Raw genomic sequence first — 21,072 nt, 5'->3', positions numbered from 1 at the left:
AATTAAATAAAGACCACCAGTTTCCACTTTTCATTTCTTGATATACTGATATATGTTCTAGCAGAAAATCTAGTGAACATTAAGATGAAAAAGTCATTCCAATTACTACAAAAACAGTATGTTTTAGAAAATAAAGACAGAAATTTCCAAGACAAAAACCCCCTAGAAAACCAAACTCAACATATCTTAACAAATGTATGAAGAAATATGGCTAAATTCTTCAATGGCACAAATTAGTCCTACTCCACTGGCTTCACTGGAGTTGAACCCATTTATCCCATAACTGAATTTGCCCCCAAAGAGAATGTGTGAGCCTAAGAATGAGAGTGATGTACAGTACAAGACAAGAAACAGATGGAAACAAAAAAATCTTTGAAAACATGAAAGGATAACATCAAGGCAGGGTAAGAAAAATTAAGTAAGACTGAATTGTCATAATTATGGACTCAGCCTTGGCACTAATGAAATCAATGGCAATGTTCCCACTGACCTTAATAGGAACAGCATTTTGGCTCATGATATTAGAAATGCTCTAAAGAAGTGTCTTTTGTTCCTCTCTCACTCCATTTGCAGCTTATTAGAGGCAAATGCAATATATTACATTACTTATCCCTGTAAAATGCACTTAAGAGATGTTGAGTATCTACAGAATAATTTCATTGATTTGACAACAATCCACTTGGAATTATTGTGGTGACTCAAAATGACACACTCAGGTGCTGGAACTAAGGGTGCTAGCTTGAAGTGATTTCCATTATATACGGGGTTTACAGTTTGGGTCAATGACTTTTTGCACTCTACTACAAAAATTGTTCCGGCACTCCTAGGACAAATCCATTTCAAATGCTGATCTAGAGTACATATGTCTCACTTCAATGTGGCTAGGGTGCTAGCCTAGGACATGAGAAATTATGTTTAAGTCCCTGCTCCTGTGTGATCCAGGACAAGTAATTGAAGGCTAGTCTATGCTAGATGTGCTACATCAGCACAGCTGTGCCACTGCAGTGTGTCCGGTGAAAACATTCTAGGCTGAGTGGGGGGAAGAGCTCCCTCTTTGGCATAATTACTTGACCTCCAATATTGGACAGAAGAGCATCTCCCATTGACACAGTGCTGGTACAGACAGCTTAGGTCACTCTACATTGCTCAGGGGGTGGCTTTTTCACATCCCTAAGCAACATAAGTTATATATCAACATATGTGGTAGTGTTGATCTACCCTGAGTCTCACTGGCTGTGTCTAGACTGGCCAGTTTTTCTAGAAAATCAGCCGCTTTTCCGGAAAAACTTGCCAGCTATCTAAACTGGCCGCTTGAATTTCCGCAAAAGCACTGACTTCCTACTGTAAGAAATCAATGGTTCTTGCGGAAATACTATTCTGCTCCCGTTCAGGCAAAAGTCCCTTTTGCACAAAGCTTTTGTGCAAAAGGGCCAGTGTAGACAGCTCAGATTTGTTTTCCGCAAAAAAGCCCCGATCGCAAAAATGGCGATCAGGGCTTTTTTGCGGAAAAGTGCGTCTAGATTGGCACGGACGCTTTTCCGCAAAAAGTGCTTTTGCAGAAAAGCATCCATGCCAATCTAGAAGCTATGTTCCGAAAATGCTTTTAATGGAAAACTTTTCCGTTAAAAGCATTTCCGGAAAATCATGCCAATCTAGACTCAGCCACTGTGTCTCAATTCCCCATCTGTTAAATAAGAATAATCACACTGCCCTACCTTAGAGCGTGTTATAAAGACAAATACATTAAAAAAATCTATCAAACATCTCTTACGTTTGGTTTGGGGAAATCAGCAAACCAAGCAAGTGTTTGAATGCTCTATCTTATATGGAGTTAAGAGGAAGATTCCACATTCATAGTTGGTTATCTGAAGTGCAGAATGGTAGGACTGAAAAGGGAAATCCTGAGACAACCTCAACAGCCTAAGAGAACTTGGAATTCTAAGGCAAATTTCTGTATCTTGAGACTAACTAAAAGATCAAGAAGGAGTATTCTGAAACTATCTGTAAACTAATTTAAAATTGTTTCTAAGGTCATCTAAGTCTCTGTAAAAAGGCTCTTAATAATGCTTATAGATAAGGATCTGTAAAAGCTTTATGGTTAACAAATGATTTTTTTAAATGATCCAGTTTTGTTAAGTGTTTTTCTTTTTTGCTCAGATATTACTCTTATAATGCCCTGTTCATGAGCGTTTTAATTCAAAACAAACATTATTTGTTATGAATTAAAACAAGATTACATTTATTTTGTAATTTTCCCTCATTTAGTAATAGGAAAAATGTAAGTAATCATGGTTAAGGAGGAAGGGCAAGCATTCTAATATGACTGCCCTCACAAAAAGATGGGTAATAGCACCACCTATCAAGAGAACTGTGAAAACAAACAGATAAAGACAGGAAAGATGATAAGGGTCTCAGATAGTACTGCAATGGAAAACATAAGTATAAGGATAGAGATGAACATTTCTATATAAGAGTTAGGTATTCTAATTTATGATTTCTTATTATTATGGATCAATTTCAACATTGTTTTAATTTTAATTAGCTATTAAGAGAGGTTGCTGTGATGCCTTAAATAAAATTGACATCTTTATCTAAAATAAATATGCCTTCTCATGAAGTTAATCATTTTAGGGCCCAGCACTGCAAGGTGATATTCTTAAACGTATATTGAGTTGAGGCCATTCAGGATCTGGCAGGGTCAAGTCTATATCGAAAAAGGAAAGTTATAATTGGACTACTGGAGATATAAGAAACTGGCTTAAAAATCACTGTAGCACAGCAGTGATGCCTGCCTTTGTGGAAATGGAGCATTTTCACTAGTGTTCAGTGTGCCGTACGTGTTACCATGACTCAGAGAGGAACAATGCTTTTCTAGGGGGAAAATTATAATTGTGATATAATGCAATTTTTTCCCAATGGAAACTGACCCATTTTCTAGTCACAACCATAAGGGCTTCATAACAATACAGAATTGAACTGAACTGAAAATGGTAATGCTTAAAATGCAATAGAATCTAATATATGATTTTATGGAAGTAATGTTTTATGAAAAAATAGGTCAAAATAAATGTTTCACATAAAATAGATTTCTGCTTTCATGGTTCAAAATTAATGGATTGGAAATACAGTATTTATGCTTTTCTACAGAAACTGGGCTCTTACATAATACACAGATCTTTATGGGTTCAATAAAACTTCTTTTTCTTGGGTTAACACTCAGATTAAGGAATAAGTAGGAAGAACTTTTCCTAATATATATTATTATTATTTATTATTTTAGTTACAGGGGATTTAGAAATAATGGAGACTCGAAAATTTCTGGGGCTAGATTCTGGCAGTTTAGCCACTGCCTGAAAGTAAAGAAGGGGCAAAGATGCTTTGCCCCAATAAGAGTTTTTGAAGACATTAAGGGCTAGTTGTTTAAAAGAAGCAGATAGTGAGATTTATACTATATGAATATATTGATTCTATGGTAATTAAGTATATCTAATAATACAAATATTTGTCTTGTTGACACACATGGAACCTAAGAGATGGAGTATCACTCTTCAATAGGTGAGCTGACAATAAATATCATGCAGGCATCAATTAGGGCTGGGTGGAAAACAAAATTCAGACTTTCTGAAATTTCTCATGAAAAGAACAGGAGAGAGAGAGTCAGAGAGCCCCAGACTAGCCTAGTGGTCAGGGCATTCATCTAGAATGTGGGGGGTACCAAGGACCAAATCCCAGCTCTTGGGCTCAGTCTCTTGTCTTCCCTCTTCCAATTTTTACCAGAAATTCTGTACTGAAAAACCTCTAGATTAAATTTTTGTCAAAACAAACATTTCTGTGGAACATTTTGATAGGATGGGATTTTATTGGTTAAAAAAAAAAGTTCTGTCAAAAACCCTTCAAATGTTCCTCATAGCAATGATCTTTGGGATCTCTTGTGAAGATGTGCCAGACATATCTTTCTGTCACTCCACAGGAGCTTGATGCACAATGTCCCTCGTGGCAAAGGAAGATCTATTAGGCCTCATGATAAGAGGAGAGTTCACAAGAGCAAACATAGCAACTAGTCTCTAGGAGGAGGTAATGGATTACATGGGGGAAGCGTCCCGATGGAAGAAAACATACTGATAATGCAGCATCTCTCACTTTCCCCAAATTCTGGATTTATATCTTGGGAGAAGAAAATCTTTATTCATTCTATATGATGATAGCACAAATTAATAAATCTTTCCCAAATGTAGTCCTATGTAGAATAGAAGATGATTAGGTCACTTCCATCACAGAATTGTTTTTAAATCTGCAAATAAGATATTCAACAATGCAAGCCATCAACATTTCCAAAATTCGTGCTTATCCAATTTGTCACTTACATGAAATAATGATGTGTGAAGTGGGTTGGATAAAGTAAAAGCTGACCTAAAATCATCTCTAAAATTCAAAACCAAAGATTTTTCTACTCTCTCTCTGTCTCTCTCTTTTAAAGGAAGTTAGGAAGAGTGGTTATCAGCTAGAGAAAGAATCTATCATATTTGGTTAATTTAAGAAAAAAATCAGTTCTAAACTTCCTAGTTTTGTCTGGCATCGGAAATATCACAAATAATATGAAATATAAATTACTTGTGGGATTATTGAAACATAACCCAACTAAAACCATTATATTATAGAAATCTCATACAGAAACTTTCTTGAGAGCTTCATTATTCAATAGCTCAGCCAAAAAGATTCAAATAAGAGGATTACATTTCAATGGGACGTTTAGGTGGGTAAACGGATGATATAATCAGCCACCTTTTCAAGTAAGTTTAGGGTAAATACAAGAATTTTTGCATACTTCTACAAGCCCAAACACAGCAAATCTCTGAACCTATCTAAGGGTTAAATGTACACACCACTACTCAAACAAGTTCCATTGACAGTTTTGGCTCAAGTTTCTATATGACTAAAATAATGGGAACTAAAGAGCAGAATTTGGATCTTTGTTTTTGCCTTATAAATAAATAATTTTTGTTTAAGAGTTATTACTGATTGCCCTTTACAAAATAGAATCACATGAAGGTAACTTAGTCTGATATTAAATTTTAAATATGAATTTCAGGGTATTTATATGCTTATGTCTCTAGACAGTATATAAAATATGTGTGTTTCTTCTCCAAGTTATGGACTATTTTATGGTTAATGAATTCTGAATACATTGCATCCATTATGACCTTAACTATGAGTGATTTCAAAAATCCCTAATTTCAAGTTCAGTTCCAGCCTAATTTTTCTCTTCTTAAATGTCCTTTGCAGTTAATAGAATTTAAAGCATGACTTAACTATATTTACATATCTTACTCACGAAAGAGATAGTTGGATCTATCTGTATATTTATGAAATATAATGGGGGGAAATATATGTGTATAGGGAGGTCATATCTCATTTCTGGTATGAGGTAAGTATAAATCCAGGTAATTCAATGAAACCCATATAGAAATATTTTGGGCTGCACTTACAAAACAGTTAAACTAAGCAAAGGGAGAAAAGGTTTGGAAGTCCAGAGGCAGAAAAAGCAGCAGATTTAGTGGAGTTCATTATTAAATCATTGAAATGACTGCCAGTTTCTGAGCAGTGAAGGAGATAACAGGTGGAGATGCAAGATAGCTCTCTCTGAAGGCATCTTTGTATTCCACAATTTCTGGGTTGGTACCCTAGCATAAGTTAGGACAGTCAGAAGCTTGCTCGAGCTAGGGATGTTACATTCAGTTTGATCAATTAATCAGCTAGTCAATGCAATTTCCTGCCCCCGGGATATGGTGCTGGGGGCCAGTTTCCTCCCATCACCGGCTCCTGCCTCTCCCCTGATAGAGGCAGCAAGGGGGAGGAGGTAAGCAACTAGTCTACTATCCAATAAGTTTTTGCTTATCGGATTGTCAGCTAGTCCCTTACATCCCTAGCTCGAGCTTGAGCTGACTGCCAGCATCCCATGTTGCTAATACAAGAGTTGGGATTTAGTGGGGCAAATGGACATCCAGGTCATTTCCCCTACTCTGATTACATACCAACCAAGGTCCATCTAGCACAGTGTTCTGTCTTCAATTGTGGCCAATGCGAGGTGCTTCAGAGGGAATGAACAGAATAGATTGTGGTTTGGATAGAGTGATACTGATGCTGATATGTCTGAATTAAGCCACAGACAAATCCCCTTACACTGAAGCAACAGTGCTCGTTATAAAGCCACTTTGAATAATCTATTGCGCCTATTCAATTGATTACTGATTCCATCTGACTTGCATCCTAAGGTTTCAACTACCTTCAGAATTAATTATTAATGTCTATATTATGCACCATTTGGGGGCTTGACTCTGTAAGCTTTATATGTGTGGAACATCCATTGACAACAAAAGGAACTTAATGATTGGAGTATTTACCGAATATGTTCCACAGTATCAAAAATTTCAATAGATGAGCCCTCAGGGCTAAATTCTATCTTTAGATATTTTCATGCCACAACACAGACATCTAAATATAGCCAACATCTTTATAAAACTAGCCACTTTTAATAACTTCCAATACTAATCTCGCCTACCCCTCTATTATATCTTCTTTTTTTCAGATAATTCCACTTCCATTCTTAGTATTAGGGCTTTAAAAATAATCTGATGTATCAACAGCCAATTTCCTATATTGAAAATGTGTGGTAAAACGTTTATAAGAAATAAAAATAAATGATCTAATGTTGTTAAGATTCTTCCAGTCTGTTTTTTATTTAAAACTAATCAAAATAATTTTGGAAAATGTCTACTGAAGTGCTTTGTCTAAGAACTATGCAAAGAACTTAGTGGCTTTGAAATGTGAGACATGAAAGCACTACATTTCAATCATGCCAATTCTATAAGAAGGATTTTCCACCAGCACAGAACAATAATTACATGAAGTTATCCTCTGGCATTCAGCTATGACCGTCATATTTAGTTTAATTTTAATTCCAATTAAGATGCCGATATTCATTTGATTAAGTGCTAAAAAAATGCTTGGGAAGCAATTTCAAAGCAACTTAAAACACATACATTTAATCATTAACCAAACCACACGTTACTCAATTAACCTTTTACATTTTATAACATTTTTTCAAATTTTTATTTTAAATTAATAGTATGAACAATCCATTAGCTGCATGGTTTGCATAGAAATCCCTCTTTTATTTGACTAGTCTGAGGGACAAAATGTCTACCACTTAATATTAATTACTCAAAAGAATCATTTCAAGTGTGTACCAAAAAGCAAATAACATAACAGTTTTAGGCAGCAAAGTCTGAGCCCTGAATCTGCAAACTCTTCCTGATAATATGTAATTCTTACAACTGAGAGTAGTCTTGTTGATTGGGACAACAATCAGAAAGGTAAGACCTACATCAAGTGGTCTCGGTAGCACTAGCTTGTATGTTTCTACAGCATCTTCCCCCTTGCTTCCTTTCCTCTCACTAAAGATACAGAAAACACGCTGTTGCAAAAGATATGCAGAGAATATTAAAACAGAAATACATTATTCAAAGCACCATGAAAACATACCATTAGGGCAAGTGCAGGTGAAATTTTTCCCATCATGTTTTTGTGTTACATCAGTGCAGGTTCCATTGTTCTGACAGGGCCTGCTTTGACAGGCATTAAATTCTTCACAGAAAGCACCCATATATTGATCCTCACAGTCACAGAAAAATGTTGCCTATGAACAAATAAAACGTATCCATTACTACAAGACTTCCAAGTTTATTTCTGGATTGTGAACTTTATTGAGCTAAGGTAAAAAAAAACCAGCAGCTATAAGCACATCATTGTAAAAAAATATATTTCTAAAGTTACCCTTTAAAATATTGATCCTGCACCCCCTATTGAGACAAAACTTGGGGCCATATTAGTGGGAATTACAATGGAGTAATGAGATCTGAACACAGAGACCTGAAACTGGGATCAGAACCATGATATGCAAACTAGTTATATACAGGCCCACTGTAAAATTTCTACTCTAGTGTTCCAGTTAACTGTAAGCATTAATTAATTCCCTAAGACACGCTATTAAAGTAACAAAAAACTCTACTGAATATAATCAACATCATGTTAATGGGAGATACACCAATGTAGATAAAGGACAGCGATGGGACGCCAAACTCCTATCTTAGCAATTTTGTGTAAAACCTGGGACAAATTCGTTTAGGGAAAGTCTCTTATATTCTGCCAGAGTCCCACAGACAAATGTGAAAGCATTTTTCTTCCTAAGGTTTCTACTACCTGTTTCAAATCTTAATTTATAACAAAAACATTCAAAAGGAGACTATTTCAAAGACTTAGAAATTCATATTTTAAAAATAGACATAACACAATATGACATTCAGACTTGCCAGTAGTTATACAAATTATTAAAATATTTTAAAGCAGCAGCGAGGGAACACTAACATTATTAGCAGATAAACTAAGGAAAACTCCAGTAGCTATTAGTGCATGTTACAATAGGTTCCTTTTTCTCTTTTAGGCCAACTATTAGAGGACACCACACACACAAACATACAGAGGGCCAGTACAGTATAATCAGAATGCAACCATGTATAAATATTATGATGCATATTGCAGTAGAATGCAGAGGAAAATACAGATATGTTGGGGGGGAGGTTAGTTATCTTCACTTTAGATACATGAAGAGCAGTGTACGATGCAGAAAAAAAATAAACAAACAATACATGGACTTAAAACAATGCAAAACTTTCTAGTCAATAGAAATCAGTAACAGGCTTGATTCTGCACATAGATTAACACTGCATATTTCCGAAAACTGGAATGATTTATATTTTACTGGGTCATCCAAAAGCTGGTGCTGAGTAAGTGGTGTGCACACACTTTTACATCCTTCATAAGCTGCAGATCACAAGAAGTGAGTATGCTCCATGTGAGTGATTGCAAATCTCCAAACCAACATTGCAGTAGTTTGAACAAAAGCATAGAGATTTGGCCAAAACCACAATTTATGTTACTACCATATGACACGGTAATTTACAGTTCAAGTAATACATACACACAGGTATGTAGCCAGTAGAAATCTATCTAGATAGATCTTTGTCACAGAATCATAAGACTGGAAGGGACCTTGAGAGGTCATCTAATCCAGTCCCCTGCACTGAAGGCAGGACTAAGGATTGCCAGATAATACCTTACAAGTGTTTCTCTAACCTGCTCTTTAAAATCTCCAATGACTGAGATTCCATAACTTCCCTTGGCAATTAATTCTAGTGCTTAATCACCTAACAGTTAGAAAGTTTTTGTAAATGTTTCAACTTCCCTTGCTGCAATTCAAGCCCATTGCTTCTTGTCCTATGCTCAGAAGTGAAAGAGAACAATTTTTCTCAATATTTTATGTACTTGAAAACTGCTGTGTCCCCACTCACTAAATTCTTTTCTATACTACACAAACACAATTTTTTCAATCTTCCATCATAGGTCATGATTTCTAGAAACTAGTAATTTTGTTGCTTTTCTCTGGATTTTCTCCAATTTCTCCCTATCTTTCCTGAAATGTGGTACCTGGAACTGGATACATTATTCCAGATGAAGCTTAGACCCAGGTAGAGTGGAAGAATTACTTCTTGTGTCTTGCTTACAACATACCTGCTGATCAATCCCAGAATGATGCTTAACAATGTTGCAAAAAAGGACACTGACTCATGTTTAGCTTGTGGTCCACATGACCCCCAGATCTCGTTTTACAACACTCCTTTTGTATGTGTGGAGCTGACTGTTCCTGCTTCAGAGGAGTACTTTGAATTTGTTCTGATTGAAAATTTTCCTATTCACTTCACACTATTTCTCCAGTTTATCCTAATCATTGTGAATTTTAACCCTGTCCTCCAAAGCACTTGCAACCCCTCCCAGTTTGATATCGTCCACAAACTTTATAAGTGTATTTTCTATGTCATTATCTAAATCACTGATGAAGATATTGCACAGAACCAGATCCAGAACTGATTCCCTGCAGGATCCCACTGAATATGTCCTTCTAGCGTGACTGTTAACCATTGATAAGTAGTCTCTGAATTCAGTTTTCCAACCAGTTATGCACCCATCTTACAACAGCTCCATCTAAGTTGCATTTCCCATCTAAGTTGCATTTATTAATGAGATGAGATGGTGATGCAGGACTTTATCTAAAACCTTACTAAAGTCAAGACACACTACATCTACTGCTTCCCTTCTATCCACAGGGCTTGTTACCCTGTCAAAGAATGCTATCAGGTTGGTTTGATACAAGCTGTTCTTGACAAATCCATGCTGCTACTTATCACCTTATTATCTTTAGACTGATTGCTTAATTATTTGCTCCATTATCTTTCCTGGTACAGAAGTAAGGACATTAAAATGCGGTTATTAAGCTAATTGTATAGTTGATAGGACCGCTCTGCAGAGCCACAGCGGGAGTAGCTCGCGCTGGCTCCGGCTACTACCCACCCTGTGGCTCTGCATTTTAAATGCAGTAAGAGCTGCTGGTTTCTTACTACATTTAAAATGCAGAGGCACAGCAATCAGCATGTGCTGGAACTGCTGGGTTCCGGCTCGCACTGAGTCCAACAGCCTCTCTTCGCCACAGACAGCCCTGGCAGCAGCAGCCCCTGTCCACGGGATATGAATGTATTCTCACAGAGCTCTGTAGAGGGCTCTTTTCCAGTCCTCTGGAATATCACTCGTCGTCTGTGACTTTTCAAAGACAATAACTAATGGATCCGATATCTCCTCAGTCAGCTCCTTGCATACTCTAGGATGCATTTCATGCAGGCCCAGGCAACTATAAAAATATCTAACTTGCCTAAGTAGTTTTAAACTTTCCTTCCCTTTTTTAGCCTCTCATCCTAATTTTCACTGCTACCCTCTCCCCCCGAGGCATGCAACAGCGATGTCAACTCTCCCAGTTTCACCAGGAGTTTCCTCTATCTCCCAGGTTAGGTCTAGACTAAGACGTTTTCCTGTCGCTTTTGCGGAAGAGGCTTTTCTGTCACTTGGCTATGTCTAGACTACGTCCAAGGAACATGTTTTCTCTTCTGCAAAAAAAAGTAGAAGAGCAGACACATTCCTTGGACATAGTCTAGACATAGCCCCAGAGACAACTGATGCCAAAATGGGAAGGCTGCAAACAAAAAGTGCAGTAGTGCAGTGGAGCTAAATCAGGCTACCTGCTCTTCTGTTCCCATGCTGCTTCCCAAACCTTCCCGAGACCCAACAGATTGTTTTTGGAGGATTTTTTTTTTGAGGGGGGAAGGTGTTCAGATTATTGAAATTCTCCTGGTTAAGCTAAGTGGTCTACTGCCATACTTCCTCTCTTTCCTAAGCAGTGGGATAATTTGCTCTTATGCCCTATCTTTGAAAAACTACAAACTCTTTTCCCCCCTTAGGACTTGCTTCCCAAAGGCTCTTTCCTACCAATTCTCTGAGTTTAATTACATCAGCTGTCTTGAAATCCATTGTCTTTATTGTACTATTTTCCCTTCTCCCATTTCTCAGAACCACAAACTATTGTATTATGCTCTTTCACCCAAGCTGCCTTTCACTTTCAAATTTTCAACCAGTTCTTCCTTATTTGTCAAAATCAAAACTAGAACAATCTCTCCAGTAGCAGCTTTCCCCACCTTCTGAAATTAAAAATGATAAATCCCTACAGGTAAGTCATTAATGGCACTCACAATGTTTTTCCTCAATTCCCTATGACAGTGCTGGAGAACACATCAGCACATGGCTCATTTCTGTTAAAAAAAAAATCTTAAAGATAACCATCAATTCCTCAAAACCTTGGCTTGGTTATCAGTATGCAAATAACATGAGACACACAATCACATTTTGTGAATTGTAGGACAAGATAGCAACTTGGGTGAAGAGAACACATATGTATTACAAGTATAATCCATCTTGGTTATTTTAACTCTTTCAGGCAGCAAATGATTTTTATGTTTAAACAGTCAGTCTGCATATCCTAAAGGTCTTGTGATCATGTTTGTTTCTGAGTGTTTAGTTTAGGCTTTATCATCAATTCAAGACTGTTGCTCCCATGATCATAACCCAGTCATTCAATAATTCATACCTTATTTACTAATTTACCAAAGAATGGCCCTTGACTTAAAGAACAGTCTATCTTTTTTAAACATGCTCAAGAAAAAAAACTTTAAATTTTAAGAAGTAGAAATGAGGAGAGATTTACTGGGCTTCAGGCACAGAGTGGGAAGAGCACACTTTTAAAATCGAGTTAAGAGGCAAAATGCAGTGCATTTCTCGATTATAAGGATGTAAAAAGGGTTTAAAAATACAAGCCATGTAACTAGTTACCATTCCATCAGTTACACAGTTAAATGGGCTCCATAGGATACTGGCAATAAGCATCAGTTTATCAGTTCCAGTTAACAGTTAAACTCCCATAGCCCCATCAGCACGTCCTCTTATCGGTTAACCAATTAACCTCTGACATTGCTAGTCGATTGCTACCTCTTCACAGAATTTTCCTAGTCTGAAGTCTAACTGATTATTCTCTACGTCAATTCTGTTTGGTTTGTTTATTTTAAAGTATGAGATCAATGAATCCAGAACACTTAACCCTTTTATTTTATTTAGAACACCTAAAAAAAATCAAAGAAATAATGTTCATGTAATATCAAGGATGCAATATGGACTTGATCATGTTGTACATTATGGACCATATTAATTTCCTGTTCTCATTACAAAGGGCCAGAACCTGGCCTATATCTAAGAAGGATTTGGCACAGCTAAGAAATTGTTTGCTTTTGCCCCAATCTTGGGGCCAACTACAAAGTGTTGCTAGTCAGAGCAACCTGAAGAAAATCAGAATATTTTCATGTATAATATATCCAGGGAATAGATATCCAGGAATCCCAATTAGGCCCCAGAAGTGAAAATAAAACGTATTTCAGGAAGCATACACAAAGTACGAATCATAGAATCATAGCGCTGGAAGATACCTCAGGAGGTCATCAAGTCCAGCCTCCTGCCCAAAGCAAGACCAATCCCAACTAAATCAACCCAGCCAGCGCTTTGTCAAGCCGAGACTTAAACACCTCTAGGGATGGAGATTCTACCACCTCCCTAGGTAACCCATTCCAGTGCTTCACCACCCTCCTACTGAAATAATTTTTCCTAATATCCAACCTAGACCTCACCCACTGTAACTTGAGACCATTGCTCCTTGTTCTGCCATCTGTCACTACTGAGAACAGCCTTTCCCCGTCCTCTTTGGAAGCTCCCTTCAGGAAGTTGAAGGCTGCTATCAAATGCCCCCTCACTCTTCTCTTCTGCAGACTAAACAAACCCTAATCCCTCAGTCTCTCCTCATAGGTCATGCGCTCCAGCCCCCTAATCATTTTGGTCGCCCTCCGCTGGACCCTCTCCAATGCATCCGCATCCTTTCTATGGGGGGGGGGGGAGGCCAGAACTGGACACAATACTCCATTTATCCAATCCATACTCCCTTAACTTGCTGGCAAGAATATTGTGGGAGACCGTATCAAAAGCTTTGCTAAAGTCAAGGTATATCACATCCACTGACTTTCCCATATCCACAGAGCCAGTTACCTCATCATAAAAGCTAATCAGATTGGTCAGGCACGACTTGCCCTTCGTGAATCCATGTTGACTATTCCGGATTACCTTCCGCTCTTTCAAGTGCTTCAAAATGGATTCCTTGAGGATCCCCTCCATGATTTTTCCAGGGACTGAGGTAATGCTGACTGGTCTATAGTTCCCTGGATTGTCCTTCCCTTTTTAAAAGATGGGCACTTCATTTCTGATTACAAATGTAATCTCATATATAGATTCATAGTGTTAAAGGCCAGAAAAGACCAGTAGATCATCTAGTGACTTCCTTTATATAACAGGCTATTAAATTTACAATTTCCCCTATCTTAAGCACAATATCTTGTGTTTGAGCAAAACATAGTTTGTGTTGGGACATGTGTCTCTCTCCGTAATAGTTAAAAAATGACCATTGTTTAGCAAGACTGCAGATCTGAGATTCCCTCCCGAACTCAAATCTGAATGCACAAATGGAAGTAAAAGACCAAGCTAGCCTATAGGTTGCTGCCCAGATCACACAGAGGATGCTCTGAGGTCATGCTTTTCAAAAAGATAAATTCAAGAATGACTGGCCTCACTCTTCTGTCATTTAGACTGATGCAAATCTGTTGACTTCAGTAGGGTTACACCATCTATACATCAGCATGACAGGGTAGAATCAGGGCTGACACATTAAATTATATTCATATTCATTCTTGAAACCCCCATGCCCTTCCAACCATTCTTGCAGTGTTTACAAGTACAGGCAGTCCCCGGGTTACGTACAAGATAGGAACTGTAGGTTTGTTCTTAAGTTGAATCTGTATGTAAGTCGGAACTGGCGTCCAGATTCAGCCGCTGCTGAAACTGACCGCCAGTTCTGACTTACATACAAATTCAACTTAAGAACCCCAAGCTTCCCCAAGTCAGCTGCTGCTGAAACTGATCAGCGCTGATTCCAGGAAGCCTGGGGCAGAGCAACTCTGCCTCGGGCTCCCTGTAGTCAGCGCTGGTCAGTTTCAGCAACGGCTGACTTGGGGACGCCTGGGGCAGAGCAGCTGGGGTGCTGCTGGGTTGCTCCAGTAGCACCACTCCTCGGCACTACTGGACCAACCCAGCAGCACCCCAGCTGCTCTGCCCCAGGCGTCCTGATTCAGCCACTGCTGAAACTGACCAGCAGCAGCTGAATCAGGACCTGGGGCAGAGCAGCTGGGGTGCTGCCGGGTTGGTCCAGTAGTGCCCAGAGCGGCACTGCAGGACCAATCGGCAGCGCCCCAGCTGCTCTGCTCCAGGGTCCAAAACAAAAGCCTGGTCTGCTGGGGGGGGGGGCACACTAGCCGCCCCCCCCCCCCCAGCAGACCAGGGACACGGGGAGCAGAGCCGCAGCAGCAGCGGGGTGCCGCGCCTCTGAGGCTTTGCTCTGGCAAAGTCTCAGAGGCGCGGGACCCCCCCACGGCTGCGGCTTCAGTCCCGGTGCCTGTGGTCTGCTGGGGACGGTCCCCAGCAGACCACAGGCACCCGGACTGAAGCGGCAGCAGCGGCGGGTTCCCACGCTTCTGAGGCTTTGCTTTGGCAAAGCCTCAGAAGCGCGGGAACCCGCCCGGTGCCACTGGTCTGCTGGAGACGGTCTCCAGCAGACCAGGGGCACCAGAGCAGCTTACGAACGGGGCTTTCTCGCCCCGCAGCTCACAGGTAGCAATCCGCTACCTCGACCTCCGGGGCGAGAAAGCCCCGTTCGTAAGTGCGGATCCGACGTAAGTCGGATCCGCGTAACTCGGGGACTGCCTGTACTTCCTTTCATGTCAATAGCCTATTCAGAAAAACTACATTAGCTATCTTCTTTGCCTTTTTCTTGGTATCCAGGTGATCATTTAAGCAATCAGTCTTTCATACAGAGGCAGATTAATAGAATAGCTATTTGTTTTCCTTGAAACTGCAGATTCTTTTTATGATGTTGGTCAATTCTCACTACTAGCTTTTAATTGCTTTCTTACTCAAAACACAAACCAGGAGCTGAAAATATTGAATTTGTTTTGTGCGCTGTGGCTGTTTAGTCTCTATAAAAAAACACCAATGGTCTGATACAAACAGACTATACTTTATTTAGCAAATATAATCTAATTGTTTTCAACACTTTTTATACAGTAGTATCTCAGATATTTAACTCATTACCCCAATAAAGGACCACTCAGAAATGGCTTATCTCAGCTCCCTCCAACAGGATTAATTAACAGAACATTTTTAATATGTAAAGTATCATACGTACATATTGAGTATTGTTCATATACTCAAATATTTCATCTTTTTTCCAGGCAATGGTGAATTATTTATAATCATTTGTACCTGTAATTATTAAACAAAACCATTTTGGCCCAAATTACCATAATCTTGTGCCATATAATTTATTTCTTTCAGTCTTAATTCAAAAGTCCCCTTTAATTATTCCAAACTTTCCAGGTATTTGCTTCAGTCTAGTATTTTGACCACATTTCCTTGCTGTTCCATTAGTCTGACTGCAGTTTTGGTTTCAAACATTCCTTCACCTGTACTCACCAATTAGAGCTGTTTCACTTGGTGCTACCCCACATATCTGGAAATCTCCAGATGACTGCAATCCAAACCACTGAGACATGTCTCTTTAAAATTTGTCTTAAAATCTCCTTCCCTCTCTCACTAGCCTCTTGAACTAACATTACAAATCCAAACATTTTTGATTGGATATCAAACAATAATGATGTCATATGAAATATAATATTGGCTTACCCTTTTAACAGATTCATAGCTTTTAATACCACAAGGGACTATATGAACCTCTCTTCTGTGCTCCCGTGTAAGATAGATCTTAGAACCTCAGCCAATAATTTTTGCATCAAGACCACAACTTCTACTTGAGCTACATAATAGCATCTATAGAACTGTCTAGAAATAAACTACAAAAATAACGTGGGTGAAGTAATATGTTTTATTGGACAAGCTACTGGTTTGGTGAGAGACATAAGCAATAAGTCCAATAAAAGATATTACCTCACTCACTTTGTGTCTACTATCCTGGGAGCCGAAACAGCTACAACAACACTGCAAAGAAATACATTTATCTTCTAAACTGTTTAAATACCTTTTATGATTCTCTATACTTTATGATAAATTAAAGTGAATGTAATATCACACTATATTTTTTCATTCCATGCTTAAATGGAGATATTCTGTAAACTAAAATGAATCTAAACATCTGATGAAACAGTACCATGTCATTAGCTTCTTTGATTAGTGAAGAAAAATAAATAGTATAAAATTAGTATTTTAATTAATGCTTTCATTAGTGATACTATTTCTTTAATGTTAATCTCTAAGAATACTGGGAAAACAAAAGTCTTTTGAAGATTTTGTTTCATTTAAACATGAAATGCACATGACCTGCTTTTTTACCTTCTTCAGTGAATTTAGTGCTTTTGAAAAATGCATAATTTGACAAACAGAGTGAAATCTTATTTATAGCAACATAATAAGAACCCAGTTGCAGTGGTCTAAATGGATACTTAATCTCATTATAGACCGGAAGAAGCTAAATCTCAGGGCGAAGAAAGTAGTCCTTCTTGCTTGTGACCATCAAACAACAAAAGGTGCCAAATTGCACTAGACAGTTTAGAAATGATTTTCAAAAGCATTAAGTGAGTTTGGAGCCTAAAACTCATTTAAAAAGTCATTTAGGCACCTGGGAATCTAAGGGTACATCTACACAGCAATATCATTTTGAAATAACTAGCATTACTCTGAAATAACTTCGTCCATGTCTACATAGCAGGCAGTGATTTTGAAATAATGCCAAAATACTGTCAAGTTGGATGACTTCTTACCTCAATTCCTGTAACCCTCATTGTACAAAAAGTAAGGGAAGTCAGCAAAAGGGTGCTCTATTTCAACATAAGTGCTGTATAGACGCTCCAAATTTCAAAATAAGCTTTTTTAAAATAAGCTATGCAATTAACAGTAGCTCAATTTGCATAACTTATTTCAAGTTCAGCTGTGCTGTATAGAAACACCCTAAGTCCCACTGATCTTTAATAAGAGTATGACCCAGTGCTGAAATCACTTTTGAAATTTTTTTTTATTTGCACTCATCATATGGCACTTACACTGTCAAATACCAACTTACTTTTACGCAGGGCATCAAACATCCATCATACCTCACATGTTTTCACTTCCAACCTGAGCTTTACTTGAAAAGTCAAGGTATAGAGGCTTTGCATTTCAATATCAAACTTCATGGCAAACTGCCATTGAGGTTAAACCTAATGAAGACTCACCGACTTGTTATTCTGCTGTGTCACATTTATAGGTAAATGTGTTCATCATTTCTACATCACAAGGTGTTTCAAACCTTGATAACTAAACTAATATTGCTTTGTGGACTATGGAGGGATGGGAAGGCTGCTTTCCTGGATGCATTTTTGCCATACATCTTACATACATTTGATAACTTTTATAAAAGCCAAATTCGCTGATACTAAATTACACCTGTTATTAAAGTTGACTGACACTTAATCATCATAAAATCTCATTTTCAGTTATAATCAACTGTCAAATGTCACCAGTTTTGCCACTGAAATCCATGTTGGGTGTCTTCGGGAGAGAAAATTTAGTCAGAATAGTTTAGCTCAGTCTTTCTCCACTTATTTATGGTTCTCACATATTTAATTCATAAAAAAAAAAATACATAAAGCCTGGTAGCTTTTCTACCAAACTACAGGAGTTTTATAGCATGGGTTTCAACTTTGTTTGAAATGTTGCTAATCTAAGAATCCCGATGATCTAGAAAATTCTTGTCGTAGAGCTCGATCTACACAAAGAGAAATGGAACCCAATGACCCAGATGGACTATTCTCCCTCGTTTAGAATACAATTATTTCTCAGAACTAGAGACTAAAACATCTGAGAAAGGCTGTAATTCAAGATAAACTCAAGGTTAAGTTTAAGTATTTTCCTGAAATTAAGCCAATAATGCTAGTTTTTGTGTTATGGGTAGGAATGTGGCCTAATAGTTAGAATACTGGCCTGGTGCTAGGTTCTGTTTCTGGCTCTGCAGCTGAATCGTTCAGGTGACCTTGGGCAAGTCATTTCCTCTCTATGCTCAGTTTTCCCCATCTGTAAAATGATACCGACCTTTACAGAGGTCTCTAAGATCTACTGATGAAAAGTATTGCATTCAAGCTAGACATCATTATTAATTGTCATCAGTTGTGCCCAAACATCCCAGAACCCCATTGTGCTAGGAACTATATCAAAACATAGGCAAAGTTTGTGTTTGTCTAATTTAACATGAAGCAAATATAAGCAATAGGCAACAATAGGGAATGAAAGATGAGGGTGACAATGAGATGTTCATACTAAGGATGTTAAATATTGATAAATTGACTAGTCGAGTAGTTGATGGAATTTCCCACTGAGGCTCTTGTACATTTTAAAGGAGGAATGCGGAACTCCATGTGCAGCCCGGGGCCAGTAGGAAGTCCTGCTGACTCTGGGCTGCATGCGGTGTACCAGCTTTGAAATGTACAAGAATCCTCAGCGAGGGCTTTTGTGAATTTCAAAGCCACAGCACAGCATGGAGCCCGGGGTCAGCGGGGGATTTCCCAGCTGATCCCGGGCTCCCTGTGGCATTTCAGCGGAATCTGGAATCAGCTGGGGACTCTGCGTTTCAAAGGGGCAGCCCTGCTCAGCTGTGTGTTGCTGCCCCTCTGAAACGCCGGGGCAGTGTTTCAAAACGGAGCTGTGGAGCCTGGGATCAGCTGGGGAGTCCCCAGCTGACCCTGGCTCTGTTCAGCATTTCAAACCCACAGCGCAGTAGAGAGCCCAGGGTCACCGGGGACTTTGAGTCTGCCGCTGACCCCGGGCTCCATGGTGTGCTGCAGTTTTGAAATGTACAAGAGTCTCCACTGGGGACTCTTGTACATTTCAAAGCTGGCACATCTGCGTGCAGCCCGAAGTCTGTGGAACTTCCCGCCAACCCCGGGCTGCACGCGGAGTTCCGCATTCCTCCTTTGAAATGTACAAGAGCCCTCTTGAGGGAGTAGGAGGGAGTCCCTCCTCTGGAGCTCTTGTACATTTCAAAGGTGGAATGTAGAAGTGCCTATCGACTAGTTATGTGCTTATCAACTAGTTAACTAGAATTTCCATCAACTACTTGACTAGTCAATTAACCGATATTTATAATCCTTAGAACAAACATGACTGACTTACCCTGTGCCTCCTAAGCAGATGGCAATATTTTAAAGGAGACATATCATCAGCATTTACCTATGCTGATATGCTCCAGGGTTGTGGGTAAACAGAATCTGGGGGAGAGTTTCTGGATCTAAACAATGACTACCTCTGACTTTCTCCAGGCCATGGAGTCCAAAGTTTGTAACCTATGGGGGGGCATTCACTGCTCAGCAAGGAAGAAACATTATTTCCCTAAGACAGCTCCGCTCCCTTGGCCAGATTCTAGTTCCTTTTTCTAGGAACTAGAATCTAGTTCCAGGATTCTTAGAGCTGAAGTGTCCAAAATAAACTGTGGTCATTTATGTAGTCAGGATATCCACAGAGGACTATGAAAATCAGATTATTTTTGTTTTCTGTACATTACAGCATTTCTCCTTTCTCCACCATTGTCAAAATTATGCCATAAAATGAAACAGATGAATTACAAAGTGAAAAAATTAGCACTAATTTTAACTCCTGTCTTGAAAAGTTTATCTATTTCTCTAGAAGTCAATAGTAAACTACTCTGCATTTATATTTTTAAAAGATTGTCCATGTTTGTCTCATCACTGCTATTCTCAAGCAAACAGGAATAAAATAATCACATTTCATAGACTGAAATAAGGTCAAGCCTCCCTTAAAGAACTGCAGTCCTAAGCAATATAATATATGGGAAATTATAATTTTCATATCTATCTCTAATAACAGAAATTGTATGAGAAACTAAGACAGCAAAATGAAATAAATCTATTCTTGAGGTACTAAATGTAATTAGAACTGGAAATTTCATATTAGAATCTGAATAAGAAGAATCTGAAATTCATTACAAATTTAAGGTTATAATGCTAAATGTTCTTTAGATAGCACCATCTGCGAAGTTTTACTCTGTATTCAAATATTTAAAAATTAAACTGCTGGGAACCCTACAAATGTCACCTTGATTTTTATTTAAATAAATATTACCTTTGCATGCAGTTGCAATCTACCAACCAAGATAGTTTCCTGAAGCCTTCCCAAAACCCGAGCTTTTGGGGGTCCAATTCCCTCCTCTTCACATCATACAGGAGTACATCAATGGATTTATGCTGGTTTTGTTATTCAAAATTATATAAATAACTACATAAACAATTGAACTTAAAGGGGCATGCATGTAGGATCAAATAAACACTACAGACCTGAATTAGAACCTCAGCTTCTGTAGTTACACGAGGAGATCAGCATCTGTCTCCTTTTGTAAGTATGTTTCTAGTCCTCATGTATGCAATGAAA

The 21,072-nt window shown here is 38.5% G+C and overlaps 1 protein-coding gene across 2 annotated transcripts in view; it reads right to left on the bottom strand.

Moving 5' to 3' along the window:
* The window catches only part of DNER (delta/notch like EGF repeat containing), a 293,984-nt gene that overhangs the window by 75,548 nt on the left and 197,364 nt on the right, over positions 1 to 21,072 (bottom strand). For both annotated transcript variants that reach the window (XM_075937624.2, XM_075937623.2), the window contains exon 6: positions 7,543 to 7,696. In XM_075937624.2, coding sequence (XP_075793739.2) covers positions 7,543 to 7,696 — 154 coding nt within the window. The remainder of the gene's footprint in view (positions 1 to 7,542; positions 7,697 to 21,072) is intronic.

The sequence above is a fragment of the Pelodiscus sinensis genome, chromosome 10, assembly GCF_052426305.1.
Source record: "Pelodiscus sinensis isolate ZL-2025 chromosome 10, ASM5242630v1, whole genome shotgun sequence".
Classification (NCBI taxonomy): domain Eukaryota; kingdom Metazoa; phylum Chordata; order Testudines; family Trionychidae; genus Pelodiscus; species Pelodiscus sinensis.
This window is presented reverse-complemented; position numbering and strand designations above follow the sequence as displayed.